The 20,752-nt window shown below is 43.3% G+C and overlaps 1 protein-coding gene across 5 annotated transcripts in view; it reads left to right on the top strand.

Moving 5' to 3' along the window:
* The window catches only part of Egfl6 (EGF like domain multiple 6), a 62,556-nt gene that overhangs the window by 23,035 nt on the left and 18,769 nt on the right, over positions 1–20,752 (top strand). For all 5 annotated transcript variants that reach the window (XR_005283812.1, XR_005283811.1, XR_005283814.1 and 2 more), the window contains 5 exons: positions 3,961–4,053; positions 10,136–10,255; positions 13,317–13,436; positions 14,924–15,058; positions 17,429–17,551. Coding sequence is in view for 1 of the 5 variants with exons in the window: in XM_038315956.1 (XP_038171884.1) it covers positions 3,961–4,053; positions 10,136–10,255; positions 13,317–13,436; positions 14,924–15,058; positions 17,429–17,551 (591 nt within the window). In the remaining 4 variants the exon portion in view is untranslated. The remainder of the gene's footprint in view (positions 1–3,960; positions 4,054–10,135; positions 10,256–13,316; positions 13,437–14,923; positions 15,059–17,428; positions 17,552–20,752) is intronic.

Below are 20,752 nucleotides of genomic sequence, written 5' to 3'. Positions count from 1 at the left end.
ATTCAAATATGTGAACCTGTGAGGGCCACCCTTGTTCAAATCACCACAGAGTCTAAAAAGGCAAAAGACATGGAAGTAGAAAGAAGACCTCTTGGGGAGAAGAAGGGGTTCAGTGGGAGTGGGAAGAAGGCAAGAGGAGGTGTGATGGAAGCTTGCTAGGATCAAAATACATGTTTTAAAATTGTCAAAGAATGCATACAAGATTTTGAAATGTATAGATTGACTCTAGAGGAGGACAGAGCTTGATAATATCTGAAAGCTATGAAACAAGAGAAGACATGGGTACTGTTTCCACACATTCCCTGCAATTCAAAACTTTCAGCCATCAGGGCTTCTTCATAATGGAATGTCCAGAGTGCTGCGATGCTAAGGGAAGAATGAAAACCATCACTGTCCATCCAGGTAGAGAAAGCTAAAGCATCCATCTGGACTCTGTCGATTAAAAGGGCAGACAGATGTAGCTCAGCTGCTAGAATGCTTGCTTAGCTCGCTTTAGTCCTCACCCTGATTTAAGGTGTTATGATCAAAGATACCGTACACTAGACTGATGTGGGTGACCTTGGAGAAGGTAGTGAAGTTAATTAAGGCTCTGGTTCCTCCTCTGGGATGTGGAGAGGGTAACATCCCCCAGAAGGTGCGGAGTCGAGGCACTAAAGCATGTACTTACTGCCTGTCACACAGAAAAAAAAATGCAATAATTCGTGTCACACTTGTGTCCTTCAAAGCACCAGGTGATAGGAGTATTAAACATAGATTGTTTTCCTTTACCCAGAAACAGCATAAAACATTCTTCTTTGAAGGCAGTCATATGGAAAGAGGTAAAAGTCACCTGAGACATGTGACTTGTAATTCTTTACATACTCTCAAGAACCTCAACACTTACTGCCATAAAACTCGGTCAGACCCAGCATACCCCTGGCAAGTAAAGGAAAGTGAAATCTGGCTTTGTGCAAGGGATGTTCTTCAGTTGGATCACAATAGTCTGGCCACAGTATACCCAGCCAATCACAATCTTCTATATCACAAGCATGAAGGAATGTGAAGCAAAAGGCTAAGACCCGGTGGGAGAGTTGAAGAAAAATGTTCAGTATGCAGATGTTGCAAGCTGAAGATGGTTTCCAGAGTTTCATGTAACCCAGGCTGGCCTCAAACTCTTTCCATAGTTGAAGATGATCTTGAACTCCTGATCCTTCTGCTTGAGTGCTAGGATTACAGCCACACACCACCATACCCAGTTTGTGTAGTGCGAGGGATCAAATTCAAGGCTTTCTGTGTTCTAGGCAAGCGCTCTACTAACAGAGCTCCATCCCCACCCCAGCAGTTCCCTTCTTGTTGGTAAGGTCATATGTTCCTAGAAGCACGAAATAACAAGGATAGTTATTCCCGTCTTCCTATGTTCCTTATCCCTAAGTCAGACTTCAGCCTATGCAGCAACACACACAACAACAACAACAGCAACAACAACAACAACCTGCCCTAACAAGCAATACCAGACCCTGGCTGGGAGTTCCCAGTCCACACACACCTTCTCTTCCATTTACTGTTGACTCTGTTTCTCTCAACTGCCTGCACCCATGCGCACTGGAGCCCACCCACCCCCAGCCTTTGGCTTCTGCCCCTGTCTAAATCTTCTGTCAGATGTGGAGTCTGATCAAGTCTGCATCATGAACCTGAAAATATATGTCACTCTAGTGACATGGAATGAAGTGCTGGCCAAGGACAAATTCCAGATGAAAACCTGCAGATGGAGGAGTGGGGGAAAGAGAGCTGAGTAGGAGAGCTTGCCTTTGTGCAAAGTGTGCCTCAGCCTCTGGCTGTTTTAGACATGAACTGCAGTTCCCTTTGGTGGATTGGCTGTTCTGGTCACAGATCCAAAGTGACTGTAAATTGAAAACATCTTTCTAAAGCTTCGACCTTAAAAGCAAGGCTATTGCTCGCCATTTCTCCTGTGTGCTATCTGGCATTCATTCTGGGCTTTCCTGTCTGGATCACATTGGAAATGAGCTTCCAGAGAGCAATCACATGTCTCTGGGACTTAAAAAACAACTGAAGATTTATTTTTTCTAACACCTGAACCTAAAGCTGCATCGCCAAATCCATGTTTATAAAATAGGAGACACTGAAAATTAAATTCCATCTCTTTAGTCTCTAGAAGTGAAAATATTTTGTTGGGCTAGATTTTTTTCCTCTCCTTACCTTCTTAGTTATGGCTTGTTAAAGACTAAAATGTTTCCCTGCTATAATTTCTAAGTCTATTGCTTTATTCACTATTGGAAAAAAATATGTGTTCTGGGCACACATCTCTAATCCCAGAACTAAAGAAGGAGAAGTAGAAGGATCATGAGTTCAAGGCTACAAAGGGAGACCCTGTCTCAAAACAGAAACAAAACAAGAGCTAGGAATGCAGCTCAGTGGTAGAGCATTTGACTAACATACACAAGACTCCAGGCTCTACCCCTAGCACTGCAGTATATTTGCCTATGTTTATATATAGGATACATTTGTGTGGGGCATATATTTGCATGTGATGCATCTATTTTCCCATATGTAGCAGAGTCACAAATGATACAAAATGCTTCAGGAGAAAAATGACTTCTAAGTGATTGCCCAAAGACACTGAGAACACAGCAATAGACAGAAGTTCTCATGCTCATTTTGCTCATCTCCTTCCCATGAGCCTGATTCAAACTGGCCATCGTCTTTGATCATTTTTTTTCCTTACCTCCGACTCAGCTACAACATTCTGGCTCTCTCGTTTTAGCCTACCGTTTTGTTCGCTGAAGAAAGACTTATCGAATGCCTTCTTTATGCCGTGTATCGGAATACAAAAGTTCACAACAGAAAAACAAATCCTGCCTGGGTTAGGCTTCTATAAGTGCCATCCTCACTATGCTCTGAGGGCCCATCCGAGTGAGCTGTTCAGATTTAATGATAACAAACGACACTGAAACTATCTTGAGCATCCCAAAGAAAACTAAGTGGTGCTGGGGCCCATAGCTCAGACAGTAAAGTGCTTGTCACATAGACATGAGGAGCTAAGTTCGATCCGCAGAGCCCATGCTAATCAATCAATCAATCAATCAATCCAGGCGGAGTTGTGCATGTTTGCAATCCTGGCACTGTAGAGGCAGACTCAGCTGGAGCCCTGAGACTCACTGGACAGCCAGTCTAACCCAGTATGTGGTCCTGAAGGCCACTGAGAGGGTCAGTCTCAAGAAACAAGTTTTGGGTGGCAGCAAGATGACTCAATGGGTATCGGTGCTTGCCACAAGGTCTGAAAACTGAGTCTGGTCCCCAGGACCCACATAGTAGAAGAAAAGTACCAACTTCTGCAAGTTGTTCTCTGACGGCTCCCCTACGTATATCATGGCAGATGCATTCCTTGGCACCCAAATACAAATAAATAAATGTTTTTTAAAACAAGTAGATGCCAACTGAAGACACAAAAGGTTGTCATCTAGATTTCACATTAAAGTACATATACGTATACTCACATCCACACATATGTGAACATATACACATACACACACAAAGAAAGAAAAATAGAGAAATACTTAAGAAATGGGAAGAGACAATGACAAGAAATGGAGGGACCTTGGAACTTGCCCATGTTACTCTGATGTGTCTTTCTCTCAAATACTCTTCTTTCTTTATTATTATTTTGGGTTGACATTCAGAAATGGTTGGCTGTGTGGTCTGGGGGTAGGGGCTTTATAGCACTGGAGGCATGGCCATACTAAGTAAATGAGTACAATATCTTTAGATATGCTGCATAATGGGTGTGAGGGTTTGTTTTGTTCAAAAGGAAATCCCTGCCCAGTGTCAGAAAGGTCAAAGCAGAGTAGAGAGGAGACAGGTTCTCAGTCCATTCCCAAAGAGTTCTCTACCATGTAGGAGGCAACCTGCCTGTGCACATTATCACTGTGTCAACTATTTTCAGGATCTCTTTTCCTTTTACAGCTGTATGTGAGCCCAGATGCAAATTCGGTGAGTGTGTGGGACTGAATAAATGTAGATGCTTTCCAGGGTACACCGGGAAGACCTGCAGTCAAGGTCAGTATGACACCAGGATCCTGGGACAAATTCCATTACAATGGGTTCAGGGAGGAAAGATAGTATAGAATTTCTTACAGGGTGGTAGTCAAATCTTGAACATGACATGGTTTAAGGACAAGAGTTTTCAGCTAATCTCCCCTTAATTAAGTGCGAAACTTCTGATTTTTTCCCAAACTATGCATTAAAAGGCTATAATCAGAGTCTACCCAGACCAAATTAATTACACAAAAACTATATTAATTGCAACATTGTTTGAACAATGGCTCAAGTATTCCTAGCTCACTCTTATGTCTTAAATTAACCCATTTCCATTAATCTGTATATCACCATGGGGCTGTGGCATTACCTCATTTTCTCCATGTCTTGTTTTCTCGGGGGTTGGCTGGTGTCTTTCTCCTCTACTTTGGCAGTCTGACTCTACCTACTCTCTCTATATATATCTCTGTTTGGATTTCCTGTCTGGCTTTACTTTGCTAAGCCATTGGCCAAAGCAGCTTCTTTATTAACCAATGGTAATAAAGGACGAAATCCCACATCAAAGGGCCTTGTTTAAAATAACTATTATTTTTAAGATTATCTAAGTAATATACATTCTTTATTAAAAACAACAATGCATAAGACTATAAAAATAAAAAAGGACGGACCAGTGATGTAACTTAGTTAGTAGAGTATCTGCCCAGCATGTACAAGGACCTGGATTTAATCCCCAGCACTGCATAAAAACCAGGCATGGTGATGCACATCTGTAACCCTAGCACTTGAGAGGTGGAGCGAGGATGCTCAGAAAAGTTCAAGGTCATCTTCAGCTACACATCAATTTCTAGACCAGATTGGCATCTATGAGACCCATTTGAGGGGGGTGGGGCAGAGAGAGGCTCTACCCCAAACCCTTATTAGAACCAAAGTTAACAGTTTGCTCTACATCTTCAGAGGCTTTTTCCAGGACCCTACAAGCATCAGTATTTCTCCTGGGCATTCTTACCTGCCAGTATGCACAGTGCTCAAACTCCTTAAAGTCATTATCCCAGTTCTTAGGGTGAAGATATTTGGCATTTAGGAAGCAAATGCTTTCTTACCATCACCATTTACATTGTCTCCAAACAATGCATCAAACGTTTTACTCCTATCCACTCACGGCCACTCAGTCTGGAGTGATCGCTTTTGTGAGATACGTATCTAAAAATGGAACTGGTGAATTATGCGCATATTTTCATCCTAGCATATACATTTCTGAGAGGTTTTGAATTTGTTTTTGAGAAAGTGTCTTACTATGTACCTCTAGCCGTCCTAAATGTCACCTTGTAAAGCAGGCTGGCTTTGAACTCACAGAGATCTGCCTGCTTCTGCCTCCTGGGTGCTGGGATTAAAGGTATATGACATCACATTGCTCTGTTTTGCTTTGAAACAGATTTGCTTGCTATATAGCCCAAGATGAACCTTGAACTCATGATCCTACTGCTACCACCTCCCAGGTGTTTGGAGTACATGTATGGGCTACCATGCCCAGTGTATACGATGCTGGCAATGGAATTCAAGACTTTGTACACACTAGGCAAGCACTTTACCAACGAAGCTACACCTACAGCCCAGCAACAAATATATTTCAAAAGTCAATTTATGGTATTTGTCTTAATCTATTTATCTGATGCTAATTAAGGATTTATTTACTATCTAGAACACTGGCCAGGTATGGGCACATGACTACAATCCCAGCACATGGGAGGTAGAGGCAGGAAGCTCAGGAGTTTCAGGCCAGTCTCCATTATGTGCTCAAAAACAGGCTGGGCTATCTGAGACCCTGTCTCAAACAAACAAGAAAAGTCTAGAACAAGCGAGCTGGATGATAGCTCAGCTTGTTAAGAGCGGCGCTGGCGCAAGCGAGGTCCCGAGTTCGAAGCCTGGGTCTCTGGTGTGTGTGATTCTGTCACAGAGCGGTTCCGTGTCCCGTGTGTGTTGTGTGTGTCTGTGTGTGTGAGCGTTCCCACGCTGTCTTGTGGGGGAAAAAAAGAAAAATCTAGAACAAAAGTTCTGTCTTCTAGAGATAGCTGTTAGATAATGTATAAGGTCCACTCTCATTTACCTTTTACATAAGCAATAATTGTATAGTATGTTTATGCAGTAAAATTTTATGGAATGTATGCATGCTAAGACATATTCGTTACTTACCTAAAATTCAAACTTAACTGATAGTCCTATATTTTTAGTTGCCAAACTTCAGGAACCATACCCAAGGGACAGCATTGTTGAAAGACATTTAGAAGAGGTGCTGTTGGCTGGCATCTACTGGCTAAACATCTGTCTTAGTTAAGGTTTCTATTGCGATGAAGAAATGCCAAGGCCACACACTTTTCTAAAGGAAAACATTTAATTAGGGCTAGCTTACTGTTTCAGAGGTTTAGTCCATTATCATCATGGTGTGAAGCATGGTAGCATGCAAGCAGGCATGGTGCTGGAGAGGTAGCTGAGAGTTCTACATCTATATCTGCAGGCAGCAGGAAGAGAGAGTTCCACTGGGGATGACTTGAGCATTTGAAACCCCAAAGCCCACTCCCAGTGACACACTTCCTCCAACAAGGACACACCTTCTAATAGTGCCACTTCCTAATGGCTAAGCATTCACATATATGAGCCTATGGGGGGCCAGTCCTATTCAAACCACCACAGCACTCTACAGTGCCCAGAAATGCCCTGTACCAACAAAAATAGCTTGGTCCAAATGGCAATAAATGTTGATGCTGAGAGACTGTGGGAATTAAAGTGAACAAAAACCACCCCCGAATGCTGGAGCTCAGTTAGGGAAGGAGTTGATAGTAGTAGCTATTGAACAAATCACATCCCTTTTCCTAAATGCCCCACAGTAAAGATCAGCCCCACATAAAGAAATGATCTGGACTCAGATGTCAAGAGAGGTTCAGCAACCCTTAAAGAAAGAAAGCCTCAACAAAGTGCCCCTTGCCCTGAGATAAGGTCAAGCACAACCAGCAAATTACATTTAACTGCTCTCGTGAGAAACTTCCAGAGGGCCAGAGAGAAGGCTCAGCAGTTCAGAGTTCAGATCTAAGGGCCCACATACAAAAAGAGCTGGGCATGGTGAGAAAGAACTGTAATCTGGGGCTCGCTGGCTGACCAACCTAGCCTAATATCTCAACTCTCTCTTCCTGTCTGCAAAAACCTGGGAATGGCAGCTGGCCTCCTGGTTCATACTCGTGAACCCAAAGCCGCACATACAGCAAACACTGAGAATCACAGGTTCATCTGCCAAATCTCATATTAGACTTATTAGATCTTTCTTACCAGGTGCTTGTTTTTTTTTTTTACATAGATCGCTTCTGGAACCCTTTGCACTAGAAGACCTATTTCTCATGCTAGTTCTCAAGTTCCAGTAAAATATTAACATTGAGAGAATGCTCCAGTTGGCTCCAGTTTTAGGGTTTTCTCTCTCTTCCCCCGACAGTCCCCCTGCCCCATGGCAGCGTGATCAAAAACCACTCATGGCAACGGGGCCTCGGGCCTCAACTAATGTGTTTCCCGAAAATCCTCTTTCTAGGACATGAGTGAGTCACTGAGGGCTTGAAGCCAAATGATGGGATACACTGGGTTTTCCATTATATCCAGTTGGCGTATTTCAACTCCCCTAATTAAAAGAGGGTGGAGTTGAGGGGCAGTGAGATGATATAGGCGCATGCGCGCGCGCACACCTGCATGCACACATTTTGGCAAAATAAAATAAACAAAAGTTTTAAAAAAAAAAACAGTATGGTGGTTGGAGTGTGTAAGGGAGGTGGTAGGGTCGAGGGGTCAAGCAATAGAGAAGGAAGCTTCTTCAGGTGATAGAAAACCTGCATCCATGAGGTGGGGGGGTTGAGGGGGGAGAGGTGAGGAGAAGGTGGGGGAGCGAGAGGAGGGGAAGGAGAGGGAACTGGAATTGGTATGTAAAATTTAAAAAGATTGTTTTAAAAAACAGAAAAGAAAAAGAAAACCTGCATCCACAGAACTTTCCAAAGGCAGGAAGAGCCTTTGATTTACTGCTCAAGGGTACATTCTGCTTGCTGCCTTTCAGAATTGTCTTCTCTTCTGTGGAATTCGCTGCTGTTCTCCTCTCTGTCTCTTCCTTAGGGGAGTTATGCTATGAGTCCTCCTCCACAATCAGATTACCAAAGATAGATCCTTTCGTCACAATGTCTTCTAACAGTTTTTTTTTTCCTCCTGTACCTTTTTTTTTCCTTTTTGAGACAGGGTCTCAAGTATCCCAGGATGACCTTGAATTCCTGATCTTCCCTCTCCATCTCCCCCCCATATCCACTTCCTGAGTGCTGAGATTACAGGCACCACCATGCCTGGATTTTGTGGCACTAGGTATTGAACTCAGGGTTTTGCGGATGCTAGGTGAGCACGCTTCTAACTGAGCTACACCGCAGCCCACCTCCTTTATCATGTTCTTATTTTAAAAGAAATGTTATTTATTCCTTTTTTAAAAATATTGTTAATCTTTAATTTTTTAATAAAATATACTAAGAAGAACAGAAAAAAGACATCTTTGAACAAACTAATTAACCACAAGCATGGCTAGCAATGAGAGCGGTTCACCCCAGGCTTTTGTTCTGTACACATTTCTGTTTGGTTGTTTATTCATTTACAATTGAGATCATGTACATGTAGCCCTGTAAACACCCCGGGTGCACCTTCACATGCAATTAAATATGCTGCAACCTCACTACCAACTGCTTGTCAGGGTTTCTCTAGAATGATATGAGCTACGACCCTGGGTGTAAGTCTGGAGTCAACCAAAATCACAGCAATGCTCCATGTCATGAGCTGTTTAGGAAGTCGTACAAACGGAAATAGTCAAATTTGACGTTTCCAACTCTTTAAGTAGCATCATATAGAAGTGTACATATATTAGAAATGTCTAACTTGGGCCAGTGAGGCAGTTCAGCAGGTAAAAAGCACTTGCTGTACAAGCCTGATAACCTGAGTTCGATTCCTGGGACCTACATCAGAAGGCGAAAACTGACACTTGATAGTTTTCCTCTGACCTCCATGGCATCCATGTGCCCACACTCTCACATACATATCACATACACACACACACACACACACACAAATGTTTTAATAAAAAATATACAATGTGATAAATTGCCACAATACCTTTCTAATTGGAACCCAGATTTAAAAAAAAAAAAAAAACAAAAAAACAGAAACTCAACAGTTCCTGCCTCTGACACATCTAAGTATTTCTTCCATCAATAAGAAAAGCATAGCCATGGATGGTGGGTTGCTTATGCCTGTGATCCTTAGCACTGGAGGGGATGAAGCACAAAGGCTGCCTCAAGTTCAAGGCCAGCCTGGGCTATCACGTGATGATAGATAGATAGATAGATAGATAGATAGATAGATAGATAGATAGATAGATAGATAGATAGATAGATAGACACAGGTAGGATAGATGGATGATGCATAGATGGATGGATAGATATATAGACAGACAGACAGACAGACAGACAGACAGACAGATAAAAAGAGAAAAAAGCATATCTTGGCTTTACTTCCTCTATCACGGTATGTAAGTGATGGATGTACTCAGCTTATTCTACTCAATTTCTGCTTGTGAAAATCTTCCTTTGTTGCCTATAGTGGCAGTTTCTTGTATTTAACTGCTGTACGACATACTCATCATATATCTATCCTGCTGAGGTGTATTTGAATCACTCCAACTATACAAATGCCAGTATGAACTATACATATGCTAGTGTGCCTTCTGTGTGTGTGGCGTGAAAGGACAACAGGCATTTCTATTAGAAACATGCCTAGGACTGGAACTGCGAGCTCATAGGTAGGTCTCTTTCTAACTTGAAGTTTTCCAAAGTACCTGTAATGCTTTCCATTCCCTCCAGTGGTGAATGATTGCCCTATTTGCTCCACATCCTCACCAATCTTCCCAAGCGGAAAGACAGTTGACAGTTTGAAAGGATAGAAGTAGGGAGCCTGTGTCCTTCTGAAAACTGGCATCCAGTCTCTCCCACATGGATATTTTTCTGACTCTTGCTAACTTTTCTCCCTTTTCGGACTGGCCCTACAGATGTGAACGAGTGTGGCGTCAAACCCCGGCCATGCCAGCACAGGTGCGTGAACACACACGGCAGCTACAAATGCCTTTGCCTCAGTGGCCACATGCTTCTTCCCGACGCCACATGCGCAAGTAAGTTTCAGCAGCCACTCAACGCGAAAAGCTTGCCTTTCGGTAGTCGGTGTGTGGGAAAGGACTTACTTGGGCACCTTTTAAAAACATATCTAGGGTTATCCTGGTGTGGTGGTGCACACTTTTAATCCCAGCATCCAAGAGGGAGGGGCAAGCAGATCTCTGTGAGTTTGAGGCCATTCTCATCTATACAGTGAGTTCCAGGCCAGACAGGACTACGTAGTGAAACATTTCTCCAAACAATATGTCCACGGTTGAGGATATGGCACAGCTGGTAGAGGCCCGCCTGGCATGTAAAAATCCTTGGGTTTGATCCCGAGCCCCACACAAACATGGCATGCTAGTGCATGCCTGTGATCACAACATTCAGGTGGAGGCAGGAGAATAAGAAATTAGTTCAAAGTCAAACTGAGTTAGAAGTCCAGTTTGAAGTCAACGTGGGCATACATGAGATTCTGCCTCAAAAAAAATGGTCTTGAACATCATCATAAGCTAAAACATCTTTGGGTACTTACTTTAAAAAAATATGGTAAAATGTACACAACATAAAATTTACCATTTTAACCATTCAAAAGTGGAAAATCAGGGGCCTGTACCTACACAATGTTTGGCAACCACCATCACCACAAGTCGGTCAGTCCCAGAACGAGTTTATCACCCCAAAAGAAAGCCAAACCATTGAGTGGGCAAGGTGGCTCAGTGGGTAAGAGCACTTGCCATGCAAGCTAATGACACCTGAGCTTGATGCCTGGCACTCACCAAAAGCCTGACTCCCTATGTAATCCCCAGCACTCTTACTTCAAGATGGGAGGTGGGAACAGAAGAACTGGCAGGAAGTTCGTGCCATGCGCGGTGTAACAACAGAAGTAACAAGAGAGACCAGGGCTCAACAAGGTGGAAGGCAAGAATAGACTTCTGAAACTTGTCCTCTGTCTGACCTCCATGTGTGTGCTGTAGCACTCTTGTAACCGTACACTCGCAAGCTAGTAAGCCCGCGTGTGCGCACACACACACACACATACATACACACTACATTAACAGATGAAATTTAAAGTACACTAAAGGGGGAAAAAATCTAACCATTAGCAGCCACCCCAATTGCCCTTAGCAGCTACAAATCGGCCTCTGTCTCTGTGGACTTGTTTCTTCTAGATACTCATTTTATAAAGGAAAAATAAAGACTCACGGGGGTGGGGGAAAATCAATTACATAGCTCTGTATGTGTGGAGACGAGTTGGATTTCATCATGAAACTAGGTGTAGTGAGCAAAGGGAGGTGATAAATGTCCGCATCATCCCAGGCCATCAATCCTTCCCACCAGCTACCTTTCTCACGCCCCTTGCCCTACTCCCTGAGATTAGAGTGTCTCGTTGGAAGTGCATTCTGACTCGCATTCCTGAGAAGAAAAGCTTTTCTGTGATAATGAGACCCGGCTTCGATGGGAGGGTGGGAGTCTCCATCCATTCATTTCTTGAGAGGAGAGGCTTTTTACGTTTCACATTGCAGCTGAAAAGCAAACCCGTTTTCCCTGCCTGCCTTCCTTCCCCTTCTTGCCCTCTCCTTCTCTTCTGCCCTGTGACCCCCAGCAAACATAAACCGGCTGCCTTCAGCCAGCTTCCTAGGGTTGCAATCAAGCAGGCTTCCAGTCCACCCCAGCCTTGCTAAGGTCATCTCATCTAGTCTTGCCTAGTGCCCCTGGCTCCTCTCTGTCCTGCCCCCTTCTCACCATTTACTCAGACCCTCCCGTAGTAAACAAGCCTAAGAGATAACACAAACATCCACGGTGTCTTTTTCAAATATCCATAGTCTCATAAACAGACACCCACACAAAACAATCTGATAGCTTAATGAATTCTTGTACAGCACCTTTGTGACTACCACCAACTAGAACTTGGCCAGAACATTTCTCTTCTGCCTCCCCAAAGAGGACCATTATCTAGGCTTTTACAGCCATCGCTTTGAACTTTTTTTAAAAGGATCGATGCTAATGGATGATTCTGAAACCTTCCAGGAGAACTCAGTCAATGCCAAAAGAGATATCGTTCCCCAAATGGAAAGAGAGTTCTGTTAATTTTGCTGATTACATTTCAAAGAAGATAACTAAAAAGAGAAGAAAAGAAATGAGTACTATAACCATCAGTAGGTGTTTGCTTCCCACTTTCGGTCTCCATCCCTACATACTCTTTCTTTCCCTCTAAGGATTATCTTTGCTTCTCCATTTAGAGCTTAAACCATGTCCTTGGCCTCTTTCCTGGGTGCTGATTTTATTCCTCCTGGCCCATTTCACTGTCTTTGATCCCTCTGGATGACTACTGTTTTATGGAGCTGGATGAATGGAGTATATTTACCAAAATCATGGTTGTGGTCAATGGTCAGAGAATATAAGAAATTTTGAGGGAGCTGGGAGATGGCTCAGGAGGTAAAAGCACTTGATCTGCCAGAATGAGGACCTGAGTTCAAATCCCCAGAACCCTAGTAAAAAAAAAAATCAGGAAGATGTGAGGCAGAGACAGAAGGAACCCTGGAGGTTTCCAGGCCAGCTAGCCTGGAGTACATAGTAGAAAAGCAACAGAGACCCTATCTCAATCAACTTCATTGGAGTCTTGGTTTCTTTTGGTTTGGTTTGTTTCTTTTTCTTCTTCTTTCTTGGAGGGAGGTTACAAGAATGTGGAGGAGGACCTGGGAGAACTGGGAAGTAAGTGTGATCGGAGTCCATGATGTGAAATTCCCAAATAATTGAGGAAATATTTTTTTTAAAGTTTTAAAGCTAAAGTGAGTTCAAGGCCAGACTGAGAAATATAAGATGATGTCGCAATTTAAGAAATAGGGGTGCACTCAGAGCTACAGGTTTTGTCTAGAGAGAGTCAAGTGCAATGTGTTGCTCCATGAAACAAACCACCAGTGAGATTCATCCCGGGGCCCCCACAACAACACGCTTGCCTGGATTTCTTGTGGGTTTCCTTCTGCGACTCAGACCATGAATCCTGTCCTAAGACATATGACAATTCACATCACAGAATTGGGAGAGACTTCCTTCGTTAATCTCTGTCTACTTTTGCAGACTCTAGGACGTGTGCCAGGACAAACTGCCAGTACAGCTGCGAAGAAACAGAGGAAGGGCCACGATGTGTGTGTCCATCCTCGGGCCTCCGCCTGGGCCCAAATGGAAGAGTGTGCCTAGGTAAAACAGAAGGCATAGCCTCCATTCCTCTCCTTCCCCTCCCATTTCCTCTTCATTCCCCTCCATTCTCCCTCCACTGAGCTCCATTTTGATTCATTACAAGGCTTGTGCTGAACAGATACTGTATAAGGTAACTCGATTCAGGAAATGACCAGGCCAGCTTAAAGATAAACAATTATATTTTTACTTATTATAAGGGGAAACTCATGCCACAAGAATGGGAAGTCCAAGTTCTGCTGTGTCACGCGGAAATCACCCAAAGAGAGCGAGCACCTTGTCCATCCCAGTATTTTTTCCTGGGCTCCAGGTAGCCACGCCTTAACTAGGTTCCACTTCTTTTTTTTAATTTATTTATTTATTGAAAATTTCCACCTCCTCCCATCCTCCCATTTTCTTCCCCCTCCCCCTCGCTCTCCAGTCCTAAGAGAAGTCAGGGTGCCCTGCCCTGTGGGAAGTCCAAGCCCACCCCACCCCCACTCCATCCAGGTCTAGCAATAAACATAGGTTCTACTTCTTAAAGATGATTGGTTAACAAAGCTTCCCCCATCACCTCCCCCTTTTGTCTAAACAAGATCAATCAAAACCCAACAACTATATACAATAGGAACAGATACCAAGTATAAAATTACAAATAAAATAAGCAATGTTAAGCAAGGAACACATAACAAAAGTTTTAATAAACATTCTCTTTCAAGGAGTCTAAATCTTGCATCAGAAATAAGCTTGGCTAAATCATGAGGAAGGTCACTACAACTATCTAATCTTCAACCCCATTGAAGATCTGAGAAGGGAAATAATATTACTTGAATAAGCAGAAAGGGCAATCAAGCAACTTCAAAATGTGCAACAAATGACAGAGACAACTGGCTACCTGGGCAATCACCCAAAGTCTCATTTGCAACGTTAAAGCAACCAACTTTGGCTAAGGCCTAAAATAACTGACAGACTATTTTCAAAGATTTACCTGATATGACTAAATCTCAATCAAACTTAATTCAATTTTTTTGCCTACCTCCTTAATTGATTGGATGCCATTTTAATGAACAGCTTGCATGAAGCCCTGTGTTCCATCCCTGGCAATGCCCAAGTAAGGCATGGTGGCACACACGTTTGTGATCCCAGCACTAGTAAGGTGAAGGCAGAAGGATGAGGAGTTAAAGGTCATTCTTGGGTACATAGCCAGTCTAAGACCAACCTAGGATACACGTGTTGGGGGAGGGTATCGATAATGACATTATAGCCAGGAAACACCTCCAAGGAAAGACAGGCACAGTGATGCGAACCTGTAAACTAAAGAGCTGTGCATGTGCCTGGTAAAAACCCAGAATGTTTCCTGAAGAAGTGACATAGGCACCAGATAATCAGTTTTCTAGGCCAGGAGGCTGCATGCGCTTGAGCATTGCACGCTGGAGGTTAAGGTGAGTACCTGCACATGTGTTGGAGTACTCTTCCTGCAATCACCAACAGCTTCTACTCCTATACCTTAGATATCGATGAATGCACTTCCAGAAAAGCCGTCTGCCCCTCCAATCGAAGATGTGTGAACACGTTTGGAAGCTACTACTGCAAATGTCACATTGGTTTTGAATTGAAATACGTCAGTCGCCGGTATGAGTGCGTAGGTAAGATAGTGACTTTTTCCCCTTGCCTCCAAGCCCCATAGGCTTTCTCCGTTCAATCTTCTATACTAGCCGGTAAACAACACAAAAAACCTTGATATTAAGTTTGCAGCATTTAGGTAACCCCAGCAAAATTAATTATGAAGCTAGATCCGTAGTGACTTAAACAAATGAATATAATTATTATGGAGGCAAATATCTTGAGATGATACCTGTGAGATCTTTTTTTTATAATTTTGTAAGTTTTCAATTAGTTCATATTTGCTTCTGTTTCCAATTACACATCCAAGAATGGGAGCAATAAATATTTATATTTGCTGTAAGATTAAGAAGACCTAGTGGGGGTTGTTCCTAATGTTTTCCATTGGCTTTAGACAAATGTATGAAGGTGACTGGAGAGTTCAGTCCGTAGTTACAAGTATTTGGTCTACAAACACAAGAACCTGAGTTTGGGTCCCAGCAACCACATAACAAGCCAACTCTCCCAGAAAACACCTGAACCACAGTTCTAGGGAACAGGGACAAGAGGATCACTGGGGTCTGCTGGCTCCGGCCTACCTAAGAAAAACAGGAGCCTTAGGGAGAGACTCTGCCTCAAAAAGAAAAGTGGATAATTATAGAGGAGGACACGCAATGCCCTCATCAGACACACACACATTTGCACACACACACGCGCACACACACGCGCACACACGCATCAATTTTTTAAAAGGAAAATTCTATGAAAAGGCACGTGTTCTTTTCTCTTCGTTTGGCCTCTCCATAGCTCAAGTGTCAAGCTCAGCCTCTGCTAACACTGTTCTTAGTCAACTATTAGTCTCATCTGTATGAAGTCAAACATTTTTATCTCTTAGGGAAGGGATCCCAAGCCTCAAGAGCTTGTGAGGTCTTGCATACCGATTGCCTGTAGAGCTTTTTTGTTGACCACCAGCTCCCAAATAACAACATGGAAACCTGTTGATTATGAAAACTTGGCCTTAGCTTAGGCTTGTCTCAGCTAGCTCTTAGAACTTAAATTAACCCATTTGTCTCCATCTACATTCTGCCACATAGCATTACCTCCCTTCAATCTTGTACTTCCTGTTTCCTCTCCATGTCTGGCTGGCGACTCCACCTTTCTTCTTCCCAGAGCTCTCTCTGGCTGGAAGTAGTCCCACCTATACTTCCTGCCTAGTATTGGCTGTTCAGCTTTTTATTACGCCAATCCCAGCAATACATCCTCACACAATGTACAAATATCCCACAGCAATTGCCCTTAATATATTGTCCTACAGTGAAGAGAAATTTGGGTTACCTCTAGCTCTCTATTCACATAACATGGGTGACAAAGCTTTCCACACAACATGGAAAGCTAAGCATTGGAGAAAATGTGATTATTTAAATCCTGTGTTCAGGGCTTCTTGGGACATGTCTTGTACCTTCATGGTGGGGCAACACCCCATTGCTGGTTTTTGAAGCATTTTGGGAGGCCTCCGTGGTTCTTCCCTCAATTTTCTTCACCCTCTCCTGTTGACCCAGCCAGTCATGCAATCCAATGACAGTGGTGCACTATTCCCCAGTTCCCTGACCCTGCAAGGACTTTCCCCACACAAGAAGTTGGGAATCCACATAGCTGCACAAGGAAGCAAATCTCAGATGTGCTAGAGTGCTTAAGATGAGCATCAGCGCTCCTTTATGACTGAGTTCAAAACAATACACTGTTTTGTACGCTTACATCTACAAAAGCAGCGGCAGGACATGGGGTGCAGAGTAGAGCACTTGCAGCTCCCACCTGGGTGGAATCTGGCCAATTTTCCACCTCTGAATCCAACAGACGAGCTCAAACCAGCCTGACCCTTTCCCCTTGCAGCTTCTAAACAAAATGCCCATGCCCGTGAATTCAGATGATGTCAGAGATTCCTGGCTGATCCTGTCTTTTTTGTTTGTGAGGAGTTTCAAGGCCATCCAGAATTAGAATTCATTTTCTGGTATCATTACTTTGTTTTTCGATTACAAGGATGAAAAGCAAACCCATCCAAAATCTAGCATGTGTTTTCCGATAGTGTTATTCAGTTCCAGATTACATAGATGAAGATGTTGAGGAGAAACTCCAAACATCTTAGCAGATTTCAATAGCATTAATAATAAGCAGACCATGAAGTTGCTCGGGGGAGGTGAGTTGCATGCACCTTCCCTACATACCAGACAGGCGCCAGGCAAAGCCAGGGCTCTGGGCCAAAGGGCCTCTGGTTTTGAACACCTCTCCACTCTCAGGCCGCACTTAGTTTGCTGAGGTGTTGAGTGGTTGGTCTCGAAGTTGCTCAAGTGAAAAGACTACTCTTTCAGCAAGTCCTTTTATCATAAAGTTGTTCACTGGAATGTTCCCCTTTTCAGATATAAATGAGTGTGCTCTGAATACCCATGTGTGCAGCCTCCATGCCAATTGCCTCAATACTCCAGGATCCTTCAAGTGCAAATGCAAGCAGGGATATAGGGGCAATGGACTTCAGTGCTCTGGTAAGTAGCATTTGGTCATGGCACTTTCCTATCTGCCCCTCCCAAAGCATTCTTTCCAGACCTCCCCCCCCCGCCCTCTCTCTCTCTCTGTGTGTGTGTGTGTGTGTGTGTGTGTGTGTGTGTGTGTGTGTGTGAATCACCCTGTGTCTTTTCCTAGTTGGGCTGTATTCCTGAGACTCACAAAAGTTATAGACACAGAACTGAAAAATCCAGGGTTGGGCTGTAGCTCAGTTAGCAGCATGCCTAACCTGTACAAAGCCTTGCCCCCAGGACTGAATAAACGAAGAGAGGTAATCCCAGGGTTTACAAAAGGTGGAGGCAGGAGGCTCAAACATTCAAGGTCATCCTCTAATACATAATGATTTTGAGCCCAGACTGGGACACAGGAGACCCTGTCGCAAAAACAAATAAATCCTAGGAGGAAAACACACACACACACACACACACACACACACACACAAAGGCAATACATCTTATTTTTCTGGTCACAACATACTTTCGTCAGGATTTTTTTCAGAACAGCAAAAGAGACAAACTAGGATGTGGTAGACATCCTTTCTTCTTGTCATCCTAAAGCCTATGTTCCTGTGTGTGTGTGTGTGTGTGTGTGTGTGTGTGTGTGTGTGTAGAGCAACCAATAAACTCTTTAATGATAGTGAGGTTTAAACTATAAATTTATAAGTCAGATGTCCAACTAGAAAATGTCACAGCTGTTAACCTGGAATAACAGAAAAAGCGATTTCCCATGAGTACTTTGTATAAAGAGATGCTTCAGAAGATTTCTTACTTGTGGCGGGGACCCACGCCAACTGAGACTCCACCATCTTATGGTACTTGGGTATTAATTCAAGCCCTTAGGATATTTCACACCCTGGAAAGAAGCACAGGCAATTAGATACTACCTCTTACTTCTTCAACTTGGAAGTGGCAGGCTTCAAGGGCCAAAATGATGATGATGATGATGATGATGATGATGATGATGATGATGATGATGATGATTATGATGATGATGATGATGATGTTAGCGGTAGTAATAGTGGTGGTTGGTGATGGTGGCAATGAACACTATAAACCCCAGGGAGTACCTGAAATACCTGCCAGGACAAGCTATCTATGCTCACAGTGCATGTCATCCTCTGGTAAACAGAGTCCTACAGTGTTTAAAGCCAACCAGTCAGCATGACTCATGCCAACACTTAACAGGTGGGGGCAGGAGGATAAAGACTTCAAGGTCATCCTTGGCTACATAGTGAGTTTGACCTGGGCTGCCTGAGATCAAGAAGAATAGCTGTAATAATTATAAAATAATTAGTAATAATAATAATACCAGCAACTACTAGATGTATCCTTCTTGTAGACTTGTAACTAGACTTGTTTTTGTTTCGCTTTTGTTTTGTTGTGTTTTTGTTTGGTTGGTTGGTTTTGATTTTATTATTATTACTTTTTTATTCTGTGTGTGTGTGCGTGTGTGTGTGCGCGTGCGCATGCACATGGTGTTTGTGGGAGCATGCATACCACAGCATGCGTGTGGAGGTCAGGGGAAACTTTCTGGAGTCAGTTCTCTCCAAACACCTTTTTGTGGACGCTGGAGATCAATCAAGCCAGGACTGTGCATCACGAGCCTCTAAAGAGCTGAGCCACCTCATTGGCCTTGTTTGTTTGTTTGTTTACTTTTTTGTTTATTTGTTTTGAAATAAGGTCTTGTAACATCGTTTTGGCTGCCTGATACTCAGTATATAGTCCAGGCTAGCCTTGTAGTGACTACCATCCTGCCTCGGCTTCCTGAGTCCTGGGATTATAGGCATATGTTGCCACACCTGCTATAGATATTTTTATGTTCTGTCTCTAGTATCTCCTATGTTCTTTAGTATAAGTCTCATAAGTATATCTGTAGATCATATGCTGGCCTGCCTTACACCTTGCAGCCCCACCCAGCCAAGACTCCCGATGACACCTAGAATATCTTCTAGATTGTGCAAGACTACACACTGTGTGCCATGACAGATATTCAACAGCACACATATAAAAGGTTCACGGTATCCAACTGGGCTGTGGCTGGGTTTAGATATCAGATTTCATGAAGAACTGCCAAAAGAACTGGGCAGCATTTATTTTGAAGAAAAATAATGATGAGAAGCATACATTGTGCCTGAAAAATTTTTAAGAAACGTGAAACCAAAAGTGGCCCCTCTACAGAAGACAGGGACCAATGGGTGGAAATTATAGTCTCTCATAAAGCTGATTAGACAGTGGAACAGGGAAGCTCACAGAGCAGTAATGGCATAGGCATGGAATCGTGTCCAGAGGGCATCTGAGATACCCAGGCCCTTGTGTCCCAGAACAAAGTATTTAGACACCAGGCTGGTATGGAAATGACTTAGTGGGTCAAGTACTTTCCGCTCAATCATAACGACTTGTATGCACATCCCCAACATCCATGATAATATTGGGACGGCATGGTGGCCTGCCTCTGATCCCAGTGCTTGGGAAGTGGAGACAGAACATCCCCAGAGCAAACTGGCTAGCCATACAAGCTGAATTAGCAAATTCTAGGTTCAGCTGAAAGACTAGCCCTCAATATATAAGATGGACAGCAAATGAACACCTGATATTGATCTCTAGCCTCCATGGATACCCAACATGCATAAGATGTACATACACACATTCATAAACACCTCATGCACATACTCATGGGGAAAAAAAAGAATTGAACCCCAAATAGAGCTCATGATAGCCCAAAGAAAATATGTGTTTCTTTAAAAGGGTAATTCACCTCTACATGATGATCCACCTAATCAGCCCTTTTCTGCCTCTGAGTTCTTTTACACTACCTAGCATTTCCCCATTACCAAAGTTTAGCTCTGGCCTTTCTCTTGGCTCCCTGGTCTTTATCATCGACCCTGAAAGTATTCAGGAAAGACACACAGCATAGTGTAGAAGACAGCTGGGGTTTAGCTCAGAATAACATGAGGCACTATCAGGGCTAAGAATGGGCAATGGCCAAAAGGGCAGTCGGGGATGAAAACGCTTTCCCAGGGTCAGAGTGGACAATGTACTAAAGGACCAATTGGGTTGGCCAGCATGTTAAAGTAAATTATGTGCTTTTTGGTTGTGAGCCTAGCCTTTAGTGGCTGAGCCATCTCTCCAGTGTGTACTTTAAAAAAAAAAGTCACTGGGACAGAGTGAAAATGCCATAATGAA

This window comes from Arvicola amphibius, chromosome X (assembly GCF_903992535.2).
Source record: "Arvicola amphibius chromosome X, mArvAmp1.2, whole genome shotgun sequence".
Taxonomy (NCBI): Eukaryota; Metazoa; Chordata; class Mammalia; order Rodentia; family Cricetidae; genus Arvicola; species Arvicola amphibius.
Note: the sequence above shows the minus strand (reverse complement) of the source record. Positions and strands in the feature narration are given on the sequence as shown.